General features: G+C 32.0%; 1 protein-coding gene across 1 annotated transcript; it reads right to left on the bottom strand.

Moving 5' to 3' along the window:
• Positions 1–10,182: 10,182 nt before the first annotated feature.
• LOC131050770 (allene oxide synthase, chloroplastic) lies at positions 10,183–11,824 on the bottom strand. The gene has a single exon (XM_057985028.2). It carries the CDS (start codon positions 11,729–11,731, stop codon positions 10,286–10,288), a length of 1,446 nt encoding a protein of 481 aa, XP_057841011.2. The 5' UTR covers positions 11,732–11,824; the 3' UTR covers positions 10,183–10,285.
• Positions 11,825–21,138: the final 9,314 nt, after the last annotated feature.

Raw genomic sequence — 21,138 nt, 5'->3', positions numbered from 1 at the left:
CTTTTCCTTTACGTTCCTTTCCATTTTGTACAATTGACAGAATTTAAATTTCATATTTTATTATTGTTGGTTTTTTTTTCTATGATAGAAGAGTGGTGGAAGAAATATTTTATTGTACTTGGTTGGATCTAGGAAGAGTTTTTGTTGGTTGATCCATTTATTTGATTATTGAGGACCTATTACATCTCTAATCTCTAGAACTAATAGAGATTTAGTAATATTAGTTTCTTCCTCTTGATTCTCCACTTTGGTGGAATATATATACCTAATTTTAATAGGGAAATCATCAAATTCTAGACCATTTGTCTTTGATTTTGTTTATAAAGTATGTAAAATTAACCACTGATACCTTTAATGTTTGCGTACATAAATTTAACCATGATGTGAAGCCATGTATAATATTTTTGTGTTATTTATTTTAACAAGAAGACATCCACTTTTGGCTGCAGTAGTTCATTTTTACGTTGACCTTATATATATTTTATTCATATCATAATATTCATGCAAAACTGTTTATACTCCTTGACCTCTAACGATACTTTCTGAGTCCTAATAGTTCTCATCTATTAAATTGAGTCTTTAGTAGGATATTTTTGTAACATCATATTCATATAAGAAATCATCTAAAAAGTCCTCAATGTGAGTTTTATTTTCTATGTTGGTTCTACCTTTGCTTATATTTTACCATAAGGACCATAGCTTTTCTAAATTCATCAAGTAAATATTGTTAGGACCCAGAGCCAACTGAGAGGGGGGTGAATCAATTGTCAATTAATTTCAACCCAAATATAACTTAATCAAACTTGATACTTAATACCGATAAACCAAACTTAATGTTGGTTACAAATTAACAGTTAATATTAATACCGGTGAAACTTAATGCATGAAATAGGAAGAGAAACAACATACACAACACATAACACATGGATTTGTATGTGGAAACCCTGTAAGAGGAAAAACCACGGTAGAAAACCATACCCAAAATCAGATGATACTACTGCAGATAGTATGTGTGTACAAATGGGGTTTGCACATGCAAAAAGGCCAACTGCCTAGAATACACTGCTTAATCACAAGATGGGAGTCACATTGACTACAATTGGATGATTAAATCCAATGATAATGTACTACTCAAAGTACCATCTCCAATGCTAGATTCAGTACCGGTTAAGCTCTAATAAACTCCTTCAAACCTTCCTTGAACCTTCCAATCATGTCTATGTGAGCAGCTCTTCTTATATTCACATGTACCAAATATCACAACCTTACCATACCATATTCTACCATATCCTAATCTCATAAATGAGATCTTACATATATACCAAAACCTAGGACCAAATGTGCAGGTCAGCTCATTAAGAATATTACAATTAGATCAACTACAAATAATTCAGATGTGATGCATCCTGTCAGCTCAATACAATTACAACAATAACCAAATTATTAAATCATCTCCATAATGTGTCATGTTGATCTGGAATAGATAATGCATGTTAGTCCATAACCTAGACCAGTTTGCCGGTAACAACAAATATGTCAGGCCGATTAGACCAATAACCAAAATACCAAAACCAAGTGTCCAAACCATGTCTTCGACATAACCAAGTGATCTCCAGATGATAACAATTCATCCTCAATTCCGGTGAACAATATAACCTGCCAGTGAACCAAATACTGGTGACTATGCATAAGTCACTGAACTTGTCGGTGAACATAACCAAAGATCTCCAAAAGGATAAATGTTGATAAGTGTTGACATCAATGACAAAACCAATGCAACACATTCATAATACCAACAATCTCCCCCTTTGGCATTGATGGCAACACAAGATGGAAAATCCATCTAAGTGCCAACGTAGAAATGCCAAAAACCAAAAACCAACAATCTCTAGAATAGATCAATACCAGAAATCAAAATACAAATTATCTCTGCATTTATATAATCACTCCCCCAATGAATAATCTCTCCCCAAAGGATAATTTTGTTTTTCCATAGATATATCTCCCCCTTTGACATCAAATGCCAAAGCAATACAAATACTAGATAAACCCAATTACAATAACCAACTATTATAACCAACTACTCCCCCTGAGAAGTAGCTCTCCTCCATCAAAGCTAGAAAAAAAGTTTCTTTGTAAATTTTTGTCGCTTTGATGCCAAGCATCAACTGTCTAAGTCTCCACCGGTGAGGGTATAACCCGAAGTTGCTCTCTGAGATATTCAAAAGTTTCCTTAGGCAAAGGCTTAGTAAAAATATCTGCAATCCACTCTTTAGTATTCACAGAAACCAATCTCACTTCTTTTGCTTCAACATTTTCTTTCAGAAAATTATATTTGATAGAAACATGTTTAGTTTTAGAGTGAAATACCGGATTCTTAGATATATCAATTGCTGCTAAATTGTCACAATAAATGATTATAGGTTCTTTGGATTTTACCTTTATTCCTTTCAACATTTTCTTAATCCATAATACCTAAGTGCAATTAGTTTTTGTTGCAACATATTCTGATTCTGCTATTGATAATGATGTACAACTCTGTTTCTTGATCAACCATGAAATGAATCTGCTACCAAGAAAGAATGCCCCACCGGTGGTGCTCTTTCTGTCATCTACATCTCCTTCCCAATTAGCATCGGTGTATGCATGCAGATCAAAAATTTTATCTTTAGGATACCATAAACCAAGATTTGTTATGCTTTCTAAATACCGGAAAATCCTTTTCACTGTTGATTCATGATTTTCTCTAGGATTACTCTGAAATCTTGAAACAATACACACTACATTCATTATATTAGGTCTTATTTGTGTCAAATACAGTAAACCTCCAATCATAAATTTGTATCTTGTCGGATTAAAAAGAGTTGAATTATCCTTCAATGATAGTTTATCAGTTGTAGTCATAGGAGTACCGGTTTAGAGTTTTCCATACCAAATTTATTCAATAGTTCCTTCAAGTACTTTGTCTAACATATGAATATACCTTTATCAGTATGTGAAATCTGCAATCCTAACAAGAATTTTATCTCCCCAATCATAGACATTTCAAATTCTTCCTGCATCTTATTAGAAAAGTCTTTACACAATCCATCTTCTCCTCCAAAAATGATGTCATCAACAAAAATTTCAATAACCAAGATGTCTTCATTAGTCACTTTGAAATATAAGTTGTTGTCAGCATTACCTTTAGTGTAACCAATCTTCAAAAGATATTTGTCCAATCTAGCATACCAAGCTCTAGGAGCTTGCTTCAATCCATATAAAGATTTTCTTAATCTACGAACCATATCTTTATCTTTTGTCAATGAAAATCCATCAGGTTCTTCAATGTAAACTTCTTCTTCAAGATCACCATTCAGAAATGCACATTTAACATCCATTTGATATACTTTATAGTTTTTGTGTGCTACAAATAAAAGAAATAATCTGACTGCCTCAATTTTAGCTACTGATGCAAAGGTTTCATTGTAATCAATTCCCTCTTTCTGTGAATATCCTTTACACACTAATCTTGCTTTGTTTTTTATTACCTTAGCATCTTCATTAAGTTTATTTCTGAATACCCATTTAGTTCTAATTACATTTTTATCTTTAGGTCGGGGAACCAATGTCCATGTATTGTTCTTTTCAATTTGTTCTAATTCATCTTCCATAGCTTTAATCTAATGTTTATCTTCACATGCCTCAATAAAAGATGCTGGTTCAATTTGAGAAATTAAACATACCTCTTCATTTGTTAGTCTTCCTCTTGTCATAACTCCTTGATACTTATTCCCAATTATTTGACTTTCAAAGTGATTCAGTCTTACATACTTGGGTGTGTTCACTTGTTCTTGTTCTTCAGTCACTGTGGAATTCTCTAATGATGCTGGTGTGACTGGATTTATATTCTGTGTCGGTGCATTTTGCATAGGTTCATTTATGATCATCTCAACTATCGGTTCAGAATTACTAGACCTTGAATTTCATCTAAAGTGTTCATATATCTTCACATTTTCACTCTCAATGATTTTCTGTAATCTTTTATTAAAACATCTATATTCTTTGATCTTAGATGAATAACCAAGAAATATACCTTCATGACTTCTAGGATCAAATTTGCCAAAATACTCATCTCTCCTAATGTAACATTTGCTTCCAAATATTCTGAAGTATTTAAGAGTAGGAGTATTACCAAACCATAATTCATAAGGTGTCTTACCAGTTTCACTTTTGATGTGAACTCTGTTGAAAGTGTAAACCATTTTATTCACTGCTTCTCCCCAATACACATGAGGTAGATTTGCTTCTGATATCATGCTTCTAGTTGCATCCAAAATAGTTTTGTTTTTCCTTTCCACAACTCCATTTTGCTAAGGTGTCTGGGGTGTTGATAGTTGTCTTCTAATCCCATTCACTTCACAAAATGTATTGAAATCCTTAGATATAAATTCACCTCCTTGATCTAATCTTAAACATTTGATTTTCTTACTGGTTTCATTCTCTACAAGTGCATTGAATAATTTGAATTTTCTAAAAGCTTCTGATTTCTCCCTGAGAAAAGTAACCCAACACATTCTAGAATAATCATCAATAATTAGCATGAAATATCTATCTCCCTGAAGACTTCTTGTTCTTGCTAGACCACACAAGTCAGTATGAATTAAATTAAGAACATTATTGGATTTCTCAACAATACTCTTAAAATTTGTTCTAACTTGCTTTCCCATTTGACATTCCTTACATACCGGATTCAAAGGTTTTACAATCTTAGGTAAATCCCTTATCGTCTTAGATGAACTAATCTTTATAATGCAATCAAAATTCACATGACAGAGTCTTTTATGCCATAACCAACTTTCATCAATATGTGCAATCAAGCATGTCTTTTCATTGTTATTCAAATGAAAGATATTACCTCTAGTCTGATTACCGGTTGCAATTTCCAAACCAGTTCTATTCATGATTTTGCATTTACCATTCTTGAATTGTAACTAAAATCCCTTTTCAACTAATTGACCAACACTCAAAAGATTATGTTTCAAACCTTCAACATAATAAACGTTGTCAGTATTGTGCTTACCATCAAAACATATAGTGCCTTTTCCTCTGATCAAACAAGCTTTGTCATCTCCAAATATTACTAGACCTTCATTGTATTTCTGAAAAGATAAGAATTTACTTTTATCACCAGCCATATGATGTGAACATCCAAAATCTATAATCCATTCATCCTTTTCTTCAATTTTAGTTGACAAGGCCTCCTCTATTGGTGGATCATTAGGTGCCAGTTGATCTTCTATTATTGCAACAAAATCCCATCCATTGTCTATCGGTTCTTCATCGGAATCATCAGTAAATCCTTCATTAGCATAGTAACATGATTTGTCTCTATTATTATTAAATTTGTATCTCTGATATTCAGGGTTAGGCTTGTATGTTCTTTTAGCTTCTTCTCTTAATCTTGCATGTCTATTAGGACATCTAGATGCCATATGACCAACTTTATTGCAGTTAAAACATTTAAATGGTGCTTTACCTTCATAGTTACTTCCAATAGGACATTTAGGTATTTTCCTTGAAAATAATGCTTCAAGCTCTTCAAGTTCTTCATTTTCCCTCTTGATATCTTCAAGTTCTCTTGCATAAAGTTCTTTCCAATCAGTTTTATCAGATGATGATGATGATGCTGCAGATGATGATGCTTTGAAGGGTAAATCTATTTTAATTGTAGCAACAAGACCAAATTCCTCAAGCTCAAATGCTAAAAGTTTTCCAACCAAGGTATCTCTAGATACTGATGTATTAGGCATTGTTCTCAACTTATTAATAGCAGTTACTTTCATTTTGTATACCGGTGGCAATGCTCTAAAAACTTTAGAAACAATTTCATCTTCACTTAAGGAACCTCCACAACATTGTATTCCCAAAACAATTTCATTAACCCTTTCCATAAAAGAAAAAATTCTTTCATCTTCTTCCATTTTTAGATTTTCATATTTGACCCAGAAGCATTCCAGTTTTGCAATTTTGACAGTGGTATCACCTTCAATCAATGTCTCCAATTTATCCCAAATAAATATAGCAGTAGATTGGTCTGATAATCCCATGATTTTCTCATTTGACAAGGCGCTCAAAAGTGTTTCTCTTGCTTTGCAATAATTCTCTTGATCCTTACTCAATGTAGGTGGATTAGGTTGACCCGGTGTAGGACCAACATAGCCATTCTATGTAACATCCCATATGTCTTTTCCAATGCAATTCAAATGTGTCTCCATTCTGATCTTCTATATACCATAGTTAGCTCCATTAAGTTTCAGACTATCCTTCCTAAAAAATTTAGTTGCCATAGAATCTCCTCAAGTTGTTAAACTTCTACAAAAAGAGGAATTAGCTCTGATACCAAATGTTAAGACCCGGAGGCAACTGAGAGGGGAGGATGAATCAGTTGTCAATTAATTTCAACCCAAATATAACTTAATCAAACTTGATACTTAATACTGGTAAACCAAACTTAATGTCAGTCAACATATTAACAGTTAATATTAAAATCGGTGAAACTTAATGCATGAAATAGGAAGAGAAACAACATCCACAACACATAACATAGGGATTTGTACGTGGAAACCCTGTAAGGGGAAAAACCACTGTGGGAAACCTTACCCACAATCAGATGATACTACTGCAGATAGTATGTATTTACAAATGGGGTCTGCACATGCAAAAAGGCCAACTTCCTAGAGCTCACTGCTCCATCACAACATAGGAGTCACACTGACTACAGTTGGATGATTAAATCCAATGATAATGTACTGCTCAAAGTAGCATCTCTAATGTTGGATTCAGTACCGGTTAAGCTCTGATAATCTCCTTCAAACCTTCCTTGAACCTTCAAATGATGTCTACATGAGTAGCCTTGCATATATTCACATATACCAAATATCACAACCTTACCATACCATGCTCTACCATATCCTAATCTCATAAATGAGATCTTACATATATACCAAAACCTAGGACCAAATGTGTAGGTTGGCTCACTAAGAATATTACAATTAGATCTATTACAAATAAGTCAAGATGTGATGCATCATGTTGGCTCAATACAATTACAACAATAACCAAATGATTAAATCATCTCAATAATGTGTCATGCTGATATGGAATAGATAATGCATATCGGTCCATAACCTAGACCAGTTTTCTAGTAACAACAAATATGTCAGGTCGATTAGACCAATAACCAAAATACCAAAACCAAGTGTCCAAACCATGTCTTCGATATAACCAAGTGATCTCCAGATGGTAACAAGTCATCCTCAGTATTGGTGAACAATATAACCTGTCGGTGAACCAAATACCGGTTACTATGCATAAGTCATTGAACTTGCTAACATCCTCAGTACCAGTGAACAATATAACCTATCGGTGAACCAAATACCGGTTACTATGCATAAGTCACTCAACTTGTCGATGAACATAACCAAAGATCTCCAGAACGGTAAGTGTTGATAAGTGTTGACATCAATGACAAAACCAATGCAACACATCCATAATACCAACAAATACAAGCTATGTCATTGCATTTCTATATTTCAAAATTTGGTATAACCCAAATTGTCACACCCATACCACCCAATATGACTAGGAAATTGGACCCTAGAACTCTATATTTTACTTCAAAAAGATACATGACTCAACTAATTTCCTTGATAAGTTTGGTGAAACTATTTTTTTAGTTGGTTATCCTGGTAGCTTGTAAGGTTTACATGAGAATACTTCCATCTCTATGTAAGATAACTTATGCAATTTTATATTACACCAACATCCTCTTTCATTAACTATGAATTGTTCTTTAATAGATAGCTATTTTGACTTATCTCCTTCTATTATTCTCACTAGCTACATGGTAAATGCATCATTTACTATCGTATAACGAGTTGTATATTTTTGGCTTGCATTTGGGGATAATAGTCATATACCAATTTTTTTGTCCTAGTTTTGTCCCTAGCACTCATACTCTTTTAAGTCATACAAATGTTCCTCTTGTGGATAATAAGAACACCAAACACAATGTCATGTAGAGCATATGATTGACTTTAAATTTTGTAATCTTACCATAGAGACTATCACTTATAAACTTCAACTTGTTAAACATGATTTAACCTATCAAGATGGTTTTAATATTCAAATACATATATTCTTAGAATACCACAACATTGGATAACCCCAAAATCCTAGTCAATAATGTGACCCTATACTCAATTTTATTTTGAAAATCACTCTTATGTAGAGTGTCTTGGAAAACTTGTATAGGCCTTGGAAGGATTTTTCATCCATGGTGTATTGATTTCTCTTTTTGCATTATCATCAAAAGTAGCTTGTACAACTTTAGTTATTATAATAACTACTTTTGTGTAGAAGGTGATATTGAAGGTCATCATTATAGCTTCTTCACTTATTTCTACAAATATTTTATGCTTAAAATTTACTTGTCTAGACCCCATGTCACGATTCTTCATGTAGTCCAATATGAGCTAACGAGAATGTACATAAACTAGAATGCAACAAAATTATCTTATCTATTAAGAATATTTTTTTGTGCCTATGGGGTCTAGTTAGAGTTATTCATTCTTTAATAGAATTCATCCACACTCACATGCTGTAGGTTTGCATCTATTATCTCTCAATAAGTTAGAGTGGTCTATGAGGGAAGGGATATTCCATAGAATTTGAACTTCATGTTCTCCATCCTTTCACTCATTTAACCTATAGCATAAGAAAATTATACAATTAAATACTACATTTACTAGAATTTTAGGTTGTTCTAGAACTAGAATTTCATTACATTCTCAATTTTGTGAAGTTTAATTGTAGATTATACTTAATGTTCTACACACATCATAAATACAAAAATTATTCAATCTCAATTGGAATGTTCAAACAGTGTGAATTCAAATTTAATTAAAGTAAGAAAATTTTAAAAAACTAAAAAAGTATATAGGATTATGCAAGTACTTACCTAAATTCTATGTGTAGATGACCACATTATGAAAATTTTGTAAAGGAACTATGACATGAGCTAATAACTCTATTTTCTATTATATAATAGAGTCCTATTAATGTCTCCTTACTAGAGTAATACTTGAGAATTCTCACCTGACTCACCTTTGTATAACAATTTTTACTTTTAAAATGTATTTAAGTGATTATAATTATGATCATTAACATTTTATCATTACCAAAATCCATGATAATCAAGCTCATTCAATGCAAGTTAAGAGTGGGTGAGTATTTAATGCTATGGTGTGAGTATTATCATGCAAGGATTTGCATTCATATAGGACACTATTGAAAGTTCAAAGAATCGATCCAAATGCATGGTGATTCTTGCAAGGTCAAACTTACCATTTAACATTTTTGTGAAGAAATTTTGAATTGTAATGACTATTTCACTTCAAAGATAGATTGCATTCCAGTGGATATTAAACCTCCACAAATGTTGTGATTCAACTTGCTATAGACATGTGGGATACCCCAAGTTAACTAGTTATTAAAAGGTTTAGTTAGGGACTTGGATAGATGATGTCTTAATGATATGGCTACAAATGCTTCATTGAAGTGAACCATCTAGGTAAAATTCATCTTGGTTTAGTTCAATTAGGAGTAGGTAATCTATATGGGTAATATCACGTCATCATTGTATGACATGTGGATAATCTTAGGTGAACCAATTATTTAATTAGTATGGTTTAGTGTGTTTCACCAATGCCTAGGATCTTTATAGAAAGAGTAATTTGTAGAATTTTTTTATTAAATCTATTGTGTGAGAAAGAGTGAATTAGTTTTCAAGCAATTGAGCAAATGAAACGGACAAGAAAATAGATCGTTCATTTTGAAAAATATTGCAAATTTTAAGAAACTTTAAAAAGTGTTTAATAATAAATTTATATTATAGACGCTTAAATGACCTAAATGATACTGAGTTCAAATCATCTACAATTAAAAAAAAAACAAATACTCTTTTATAACCACAAAAAAAATAAAAATAAAAACGTTTATAAAATACTTAAAGAATCCATTAAGAAGGTGTCGCATCAGCTAAATAGCTCGATTAACGTGACATTGCAGAGACACCTAAATCGATTGGTGTCTGCAGAGATAACAGCACAAGACTTTACGATTATCAGAAATACCTAGAAATACGCAAAAGGGCAGATTGTAGATTGCCATCTTATTCAGCTTTGAATGACACCATGAGCCACAACTAATACAAGCATATGCAAAAGCATGATTAGGTCCTCGTTTAAGAAGCCTTGGTGAGTTGTGTAAAGACAGCGGAAGAGGATGACTGATCTACGGCGAAAGAATCATAACGAAGAAAGAGATGAGCCACAAAAAGCCCGGCGACCATGGGAACAAAATCCTTCCCTGCGCACTGTTTATTGTTAACCGTGGTCTCATCCGTTTCCCGCCCGTTAGACCATAGTACATACTCCAACAGCTTTTCCCCGTCCTCTCCAAGAAACCTCCCAGGGACAAACTCCTCTGGATTGGAAAAAACATGAGAATCCTTTGTGGCCAGAGGCTGATACCCACCAAGCATCTCTCCTTTCTTTACCTCATACTGCGCGTCGTATGACTCCACCACAAAGTCCCTCTTCGCTCGCCCATACTGCAACGCCACAGGTGGGTTCATCCTAAGCGCTTCATAGACCACGGAGCGCACTAGCGGCATCGACTCCAACGCCTTCATATTCAGCCCTCCGTTTGCCTCAACTGATCCGCGCACTTCTTTGACAATCTCACTCTGCCATTTCCCCCCCACCTTGCCAATGTAGTTGACAATACTGGGGAAAAAGATGAGCATTCCACCGAAGGCATTGAAGCCGATGTTGAAGATGAGGTCGTGGCAGGCCTCGTTTCTTGGAAGACCCATGTCCTTTTGCGCCACATCCAGAAGGGCAGACCCGCGGATGTCGATAAATTCATAGATCTTCTTATACTCCCCAGACACGAAAAAGAAGGGGATTCTAAAGGTGTGTATTGTGATCTCCTCGATAATCCTGGGCAAAACACCCGTACTGATAAGTGGGGCGAGCTGCGGGGCGAGCCAGGCCTCAACAAGCGTAGGCCCTTTGGTTCCCAAGCTGGACGGGCCAGGAGCCACTGGATCAGCCCCGATGAGAGCCCGACACAGGAAATTGAATATAAAAGCACCAGCGTAGGAGCTGAAAGATACTTTCCCTTCTTTCTCGAAAGCTTTTTCTACTTCCACAACGAGCTCGTCAAAAGTCCTGGCGAATTCGGGAAAGATCCTCGGTCGTGACATCTTGAGCACCTCGAAGCAGAAGGCCTTGAGTTTGCTATGTTTTTCCTCAGATGGGTCTTGGTAGACACCTGTCCTGTAGCCGCCGAAGAAATCGAGGCTCGGCATGTAGGATCCGGTGAGCAAGTTTTTCTTTTCTACTTTGGTGAGATCGAAGAGCGTGGGGAAGCTCTTGGCGTCGAGGAGCATTATGACCCGGGAGTCTGATGCGATGGGCGGACCCGGCGGCATGTTTACTTTAAATACAGTGCTCTTGTATTTTTGTATGCGGGTCTTGAAGAAGTTCTCGGCGCCTTCGAAGTACTCATAGCGGTCGACGAGAGCTCCAACTAAGGGGAGGCCATAGGAGCCTGGGATTTCCTTCACTGGAAGAGCCGAAGTAACCCCTGGTGTGGCCATGCTCGCAAACGTCCGCAGCTTCATGGTGGGTGGATTCCTGCAACGGATTGGAATACCCTAATCTCTTATGGAGAGAGAAATTCACAGATACCCAATAAAGTGATGACGTTTGTCGAATGGCCCCATTTAAACAACCGATATCATAGGTCCAATGTTTTTTTCATGGACTTGTCTTATTCTACCGGTTTCCTTTAACATTCTATTTCGACAGTTTAAAAAATGCAGCCTTCATCTACCGGTTTCCTTAACATTCTATTTCGACACTTTCATATCATTAAAAAAAAATCTTCTTACTAGATGTAGAGACGCAGCTATTCTGGTTCCAAAATGAGATTAGCAAACACATATTATTGACATTTCTGAAAATCAGTCATTCTTTACAAAATCAATAGTGTTATATTACTGATATCTGTAACACAACAATTACATTTTTACAAAATCAATAATGTATAACTGTCATATTACTGACAATTACATTTTTAGAACCAAAATAGCTACAGCAGATAGAATCCTACTGTATGTATAATACAATGGGGACCATTTATTACTATTGAATGGTGAATCCATGACATGTGGTGTCCTTGCAATGCCATATTCACATGATTGACATTCGTCTTATTAGGATTACCATTCCTACAAGATCCTAGCTTCTAAGAATTTTTCACATTTTGAACAAAACATGTTATGATGTTCACATTCCCTTCATTGTTTGCCTATTTAAGGTCCTCACCTCACTACACGATTAATATTAGTCTATTTTTATGGTTTACTTTTTGGGAAGACGATAATATTTTTTCAATAGAAAGGTAAAATTGTTAGTTGTTAACATAGATGAGAGATGTCAATCCAACATTAAGGGAGGATAATCTAGAAGGAGGCTTTATAAGACCACGAAAAGGCTAATCACCAAATCCACATAACTCTCATTTCATTATTTATAAGTTTTACTAATTTTTATACATGCAATTTAATTATTATTATTTTAAACTTGTGTTTAAGTTCTAAGAAAGCAATAAGTAATGAAGACGGTAAAATTACAAGGAAGTTGGAAACCATTCTAGTAGAATGAATTCATAAATGGGTTTCATAAAGTTGTAGAATTATAAAATAAAATGTGAGAATTTGTGATGAAGTTAAAGCATTATAGGTAAGCTTTTTAAGTTTCTTTATGAACAAATAATCTATTTTATGATTTTATGTAATACAATCAAATATAGTTTTCAAACAATTTATTTCTCTATTAAAAATATGACATAAACATCTACTAGTGCAATAAAATTCAATATACAATTTGAATGTTACATAAAAGCTTATGTAAGAGAAAATAGGTTACTTAGTATTTCTTATATACTCACTTCATTGTAAATGTGTTACTCAAATAAAAAAATTATATCAAAATTTTATTTTGATTTTTTTTGGCTTTAAAGTGTTAAAATCTATTTCTATATGAATTAAATAATTTAATTTTTAATTTGAATATGCAAACAATTGAAATTGTAAGAGAGATTTAGCTACATAGAATTTCATGAACCACCACCTAATCAATGAAAGAAAAAAATATTAAAGAAATTAAATTTCGCAATTTGTAACTTAGAAAACTTTAACAATTGCTTTCTATTGACAAAAAATGGGTTACAAGGACCTCCATCCATACAAAATAATAGAATTATACAAAGAGTGAATTTTATAAGATATAGAACTTGCAAAAAGTGAATTTTACAAAAGATACGAAAAAAAAAAAACAAAAAAAACACCAAAGTAATTCATAAGTAATTCATACCCTACATAGTATTGATTTCTTCGAGTCTTTTAATAGCCTTTGGATCATCCATAATTAAATTCATATTCTCCAAAAAGGAAGTAGATTCATTTTTTTCTGTTTTGTTGTTATGGTTGGTACTAATGTTTCCTTTTTTGTTTCTTTGATGTTCTTAAACAATTGCTTAATCTTCTCAATCTCTATGTGAATAAACATCGCATTATTGGTCAAGCTTCTTATATGCTATTTATTATATTATACAATTGAAGAGATAGAGGTAATGATGCTATCTTAGTTAGCAATAATGCTAATCATGTTAGAATTATAAGACTTAAAACAGGAAGTACAAATTTTAATGGGTTAGCCCTTAGTCATACATATGACAAAATATGACACTATTCTAGACACCAATTTGGGGCTTGTCAATATTGAGGAATTTCATGTAAGGATTGTGGTACCTAATACCACATTGTAGGCAAATAATAGAGCACTTCATATGTTGAGAGACAACAAATTTGTGAGAACCTTTTTTAGGAGTCAACAATGTTATGGAACACTCTTCTAATGCTAGTTGACATGAGTTAAAAAGATTCCAAGTTTCATTAATAACTTTTCTCTTAAGGTAATTTGACTAATTTCAAATTATTTTTTTTTCCAAAAGAAATTAATATAACCAATAGGAGTATGATGAGAATGAGCAAAAATTAAGAGATAAATCATAATTTTTTTGGAATGACATGAAATTGCTTGTGGACTTAGATATTCTTACATTAATGATTATTTTTATTTATTAGATATTCAAGATGTATAAATGAAAGAAGAAGAAAAAAGAAAGATGATATTCTATTAAAATTGAAGCCTTTGAACCTCCTAAGAAAATGTTTTCAACATTTGAACTATACTATAAAGTTATAAAACTCTATATAGAAATATAACATGTTAAAATTTAAAGCATGTGTATCATTTTTAGGTGCTTAAGTAAGAAAACTATATTACAATTTAGTTAATAAAAAGCTTTTTGATTTGATGGTCTACTCTATAATAAAATTACCCAAATAATGGTTTCTTTTAATCTATATCTATGCAATGTTGGATTTTTTTATTTGGGATACAAATTAAATTGTTTTAAATTTTTACTAATAATGAAGATTGGCTTTATGTAGGATCTATTATATATAGAGAGAGATTTTTTAGTGTAAACCTAGTTGAGTATTCTATATAGAAATGTCTATCTAGATGCTATGTTTAATGTATAACAATTTCAATTGTTTATTGTATTGGTGTAAAGATATAGTCACTATCCTTAAATATTAAGTTTATTATAGGGTAAATATTCGATCTTCTTGTAGAAAATCACTTTTTGTATCTAGGATGAAATATGATGTAGTAATTTTTTTTTAACATTTAAATTGTGATCTATTGGATTGTATATTTTATCTTTAACTCTTGGTATAATGGAGGATGAGAGTATTGTGATACAAATGGTGACCACTTTATAGATGTAGGTTTATTTATTGATTTTGTAATAACATAAGAGTTGTTGAGGGTATTGAGATTGTTGAGGGTATTGAGATTCTATCTTGGTAGTTAGATAAAAAATTTTGGACCCTCTCATAATTTTACAATCCTAATATCAAAAGGAACAATATTAATGTTAGATGTGTTATTCACCTTTGATATCCTAAGGTCTATGGTAACCTAATTATTAGTTAAACAAATCATGTATCTCTAATAATCATGGAGTGGACATTTGTAATACAATGCCATGATGGTACATGTTTAATTCATATATTATATTCCTTAAAGATTTAATAATTTTATTGTGATGAGCCATTATGAAAGAAGTTACATAGTGATCTTATGAGAGTGTCTTCTATTATTACATATCAAGGATGTATAATTATTGCATGATGATTATTTTATGTCTTACATTACATTTTATTTGAGAGACTGGTCTCCTATTAAAATTTTAAGACTACAATAATGTATTATGATGATTCTCTAGGCATCTATAATTCTATATTTGAAAGGCTTTAGATGGACAGATTATGGATGTTATATTGTGGGTTTATATTTTTTTTTTTCATATAAGTGGTGTGTGGTTCAATCTTTGTAGAATGCATTATTAAAAATATATATTGTACCTATATTGTTGTCTAAAATATTTTAGTTTTTTAAATTTTGATGCATTTATTAGAATGAATTTCTTATGATATAATTATGCTAGTTTTTTACAGTTTTTTCTTGTTTTCTTCTTCCTTCATTTTGTCCCTTCTTGATTTCTAATTTAGATGTCATTGTCAATTATTTTAGATTAATTATTAAACCTAACAAGCTTGTAGGAATATATAACAAGGAACAGGTTAATTATGTATCCTTATTTTGAAGTGTGAATAGTTGATTATTATTTCATGGATAATGCATATATTAAAATAGGGGGAAACTAGTTCAACAACTATCAATTGCATCAGTATTATATTACTAAATTACATCACTAATATGCAAGTGTTTATCTATTAGGTATTATAATAATGCTAAAATTCCCCATTTATTGCATTATTTCTCAAAAACCACCTTGGCAAGGGACCTTGCTTAAGGCTTACCCAACAAAACTTGCCAAATGCTTAAAATAATTATAGATTCTTGATAAGATCTTTCTTTGAGGAAAAAATATTGAATCAAGTGGAGCTCCATCAAGCTTCCTTGAGACCATTAGAATGTTTTAGCCTCAAAATAAATTCTTTCATTCTTAGTTCCAAACTCTCAAATAACATAGTCCCAAATTATTCAACAACAATACCTATTAATCTACAACAAAGCTCCATCAAGTTGTCTTATGACCCTCAAAAGGGTATAATTCTTGAACATAGTCTCATAAAATTGCAAAACAACAATCCATATTGATATCAACGCCAAATCCCTTGCAGTTTATCTCAAAAAAATTATACACAACATTAGAATGGACATTAATAATAAATATTTTAAGTACTTTGGATTGAAGTTGAGTGAGAGGCTCTAGGATGGTGTGTAAGTGTTGTAATGGCATGTTTGGCTAGGGTATCCATCATTATCTATAGTATTATTATATTAATACTATATAATAATATATTATATATTATTAATTATATTTATTAAAAAAAAATTGGATATCAAATTTATATTCGAAATCTGATTTGTATTGGATATCCAATTTGTTTAACAAAAACCAGAAGCGTTGGTTTTTTCCTCAAGATTGCATTGGGATTTGCCTAGGACATGCCAAACTTGGACATTCAATAGAAAAAAACACATTTTTGAGTCTTCCTTTCTTTTCTAGACTTCGCTCTAGTGGGTAACGATATTTTTTTTAGCCAAAATTGATGAAATGAAAAGGGGTTTTTAAGGACATTCTCAGCTTTCCAACAAATATAATTTTTGTCTTATTTAGACTTTAATAAATAATTATTATTCATTTTCCAGTTGAATTCCGACTAAATTGCTAATTGAAAAACATCAATAACTTTCAAACCATATTACATTTTTTGAATCTAAAACATGTATCACATTCCATACTTCGCCTACTTTAGGATAAAAAAAGAAAAAGAAAATGAATTTCATAAAGTTTTGACCAAGTTAAGGTGGTCAAACATATGAGTTTTTGTATTTCTACAAAGTTGTAGTAAAAAAATTATAATTAATTATTTACATAAAAAAAAATTACAAAGAAATATTCGCCACATCTAGACATGAGTTTTCTACTTATATTTAAAATATTATAAAAAATAATTATGATTTGATTGTGGTTAGGGTGGTCAGATAGTTTCTTGTAACTTATTATCTTTTTCTTGAAATTTTAGTACTACCGAATTCAAATTTTAAATTTTCATCAAATAGTGTTTTTTTTTCAAGAACCAACTAGTAGCTTAGAAACTACCTTCAATCTGCTACAAATTATATTCTTACATAATTTTAAAATAATGTTGATATATTATTCAAATTTTTACATCAAGTTGCCTAACTCCATTTGTTTGAATTTTCATTGCCACTTGAGAGCTTGTTTGGCCCCTCGTGATCCTGCACATACCCTATATCATCTTATACTTTTACAATGTGATTAACAAGTGGGAGAATGCTAAGATTAGGTTTACTATTTAGTTTGCATATCATTAGGTCTATTGTAAATAATTTGTTAGTACTAAAGTTAAAAGACACACTATATCTAGAAATAGCTTAGTGGGAAAATAGTATGCCAATGTGAGAATAGGGGACCATAAAGTAATTTATCATTCTCTTGAGACTTCCAAATAGTATTTTAATGTGACATTTATTAGGGACTCCATAGTTGAGTGCCAAGTGCACATTATATTATTAAACAACATTTAGGTGTAATCACTGCTTCATGTAGTAGTATTTGACACACACAAATACGAACTTGTATAACATATATCAAAGTAGTTTATGTGGGGCCTTCCATATTATTTCCTAAGCTAGTATCTTGTAGTAGGTTTAGTTAATTATTATAATAAAATGTTAAGACATTTGTTAAGTCCATGAGTACACTCCTACTAATTAATATTGAGCTCAATCCTTAGCTACCTACCACAGCACATAGATGATCTCAACTAAACCATGTAATAAATTCTACTATTAGAAGACCTATCAAGATCTCAAGGGATCATAAGGTCATACACATGTCACTCTACTACAACACGATAGATTAATAAAAATACGATCATTGTCTAAATATAATATGACTGGAATAGGGGCAAGTAAAAAAGATATGTGAGCACAAAAGGTAATTTAGTACAACCTTGTTATATTTTACTTTAATTGATCATCACAAGTAGACAAAAAAAGACTAATGATGAACAAAAGGACAATTCAATACAAATAAATGGGTAAGTACCAACAAAATAGAAGAATTTAAGCATTTTTAATGGATTTATTCTCAAGTCTAGTATATTTGTAAATGAAACTAGAACCTATTTTTTCCATTTTCACTAGAACTCTTTCTAGTAATTTTTTTTACATGCATGGATATTGTCTCTCCGATGACTTATATCACTAAGAATCGGAAGTCTTCATGAGATTGTATATTGATTAATAATGATAGACTAGACATTTTTACATTTTCAATACCAAATAAATTGAGTATTTATTGTCTTATAATGAAAAAATTGTGCATTTGAATACTTTTAGATCTAGGCATAAGAAAATAGTTGGTGCTAGAATTCTACTATATCTAGGATGCCCATAATCACTAGGGAATCATGTTATGTATGTGGGGAGAGTTTTGCCTAATGGCCCTACCTAGTGAGTATTACCTCTATACGCTAGGTTGCAAAGATATTCTCATAGTCATAGTCATATCTTCCCACTTGAATCTCAATGATAGAGCTAGAGCCAATCCATGTGTTGAAAATTTTACTATATTATTATTAATTGACATGAGGTTTTTCTTATGTCTCTATCTCTAGGTTCTGTTTACTTGAGGATTTCCAAGTTAAAGTGGAAATCCCAATCCTCCCTCTATGAATGTCTCCCCTAAATGGTTTCCAAAAAAATCATTTGGTTTATAATATTTATCATGTGATTGAATCTACCTAATATAATTTTCACTTCTACTTGGTGAACGATGAATGTGATTTTTATTTTCTAAAACTTCCGAGTATGATACACTTTTACCTTTATAATGTTTAATATATAATGCTCAAAGAAATATTTAATTAGAAAATATTAGGAAGATATGAAAAATGTACATCTCAAATTCATAAAAATGTCTCTAGACATAAAAAGAAAAAGAGTGACAAAAACAGTTTTTCTTATTTAATAATTAATTTAAAAAATTAAAATATAATTATATTTTGATTTTTAAATTAATTATTAAATAAAAAATCTGTCTTTATCAGACTTCCTTTTGATGCCTGGATAGACAGTTCCCCAAATTCACTGCCTTGTAGACATTGGAACGAATAACTGCTGATGAAATGGTGGAAAGGAATAATGCAGATCCAAAAATTGCACATGCAACTTATGGGCACAAATTGGTAACAATAATAGAGAGACGAGGGAAGAGACGAGACTGGAAAATGACACCACTAGGCATTTGTTGTAGGATAGCCAGACAAATCATGTGTGAAACGTCCCGTTGAAATTTTAGAGCAATAATTGCTGCTGAACTAGTGGAAAGCAATACAGTCGACTCTATTGGTCCCCACAGTGTACAAGGATAGCCAGACGATTAGCATTAAAACTTTGGTAGGCATTTATTGCACGGATAAATTATAGTCTGTGATGCACAGAAAGTGATCAGAATCATCTGCAACCTCTATAAAAATACTTCATATAAGACATGCCAGCTGTAGTATGTGAGGTGAATTATATGTCTATATGCAGGCAGATGATATAAAGTGAGCTTTATCTGTTTACATAGCCACTGCCACTGGAAGGCGTGTAAAACATGTATCTGACATGCGCTAAATACTAAGTAAACCATTTTATGCACGGATTGTTTTTGCCCTGATCTCGGCATTACAATCCATATATGAGACAATAATTAAATTATTACCATCACTTGCCTTGATGTAGAGGGTGAGCTCCCCATCATTTTTTCTAAAGTCATTTCCTAGATAATGAGTTAATCCTACTATATCATGCGTAGGTGCTAGCATATACCCATAAAGGGTTCTCTTTAGTGTATACACTTATTTTTCAATCTTAGAACCTCATAACGAGATGGTTGTTCAACAAATACTTATTTTTACACTTAATTTAGGAAAACAACTCCACATCTATTTCATACACACTTAATTTAGGAAAACAACTCCACATCTATTTCATACACCTTTCACTTGTGCTAGACTTGTATTATTAGGACTACTCACATAGTTTCCATTCTTACAAACAAAGCATATGTCTCATCTTAATCCCTTCCAAGATACTATTTTTATCCCTTATTGATCAACCTTATTATATGTCTTTCTATTCCTACTTTGGTATTTCTCTGTCTTATAAACCATGTTTACTCCAATCACTTGTTTACTTCAACATAAGTTGTTAAATACCCCTCATATTATATTTATTTTTATTGTGTCTCTTTCTAAATTTATAGCCTCACATCATTTCTTTTTTTTCTTGACTTCTTTAAAGAAAATTCAATCACTGTAAAAAAATGATGTAATTTTTTTTATCAGATATATCATCATTCCTTTTACTTTCATAAATCTCTCTCAAAAAATTTATTTCTTTTGGTATTAAGGAGGCAAGATTCGGATTTGAACTCTTGTCGTTGAAGCTTTTTATTTGTGTTAAAAGTCTTTAGAGAAAATCGGTTTATTGAGCTATTGTTTATAGGTTCTAAAACTATATAGAGGACTTCAAAACTGCTATAAGAAAAAATTGATAAATTAATGAATTCTTTTTTCCTTAAACTCCCAGATCACAAACACCAAATTATTGGACATTGATCCATATTCATCTTTACAAATATAGGTCTCCATCTTGTTGTCTGTTGACCCTTGTGATGGTATAATTACCTGTCTCATGAACACTTTAAATAGAAATTCATATTGAATTCAACCCCAAACTCCCTACCTATCTTTAAAGATAAAGCTTCCCAATATATGAAAATCATTAAATTGATCAACACCAACAATGAAAGATAAGAGGAAAGTAAGAAATTAAAGATAAAACT

This window comes from Cryptomeria japonica, chromosome 1 (assembly GCF_030272615.1).
Source record: "Cryptomeria japonica chromosome 1, Sugi_1.0, whole genome shotgun sequence".
NCBI lineage: Eukaryota > Viridiplantae > Streptophyta > Pinopsida > Cupressales > Cupressaceae > Cryptomeria > Cryptomeria japonica.
This window is presented reverse-complemented; position numbering and strand designations above follow the sequence as displayed.

Excerpts from the sequence above, each read along its gene's own strand:
- LOC131050770 (XM_057985028.2), bottom strand. The coding sequence starts at position 11,731 with ATGAAGCTGCGGACGTTTGCGAGCATGGCCACACCAGGGGTTACTTCG.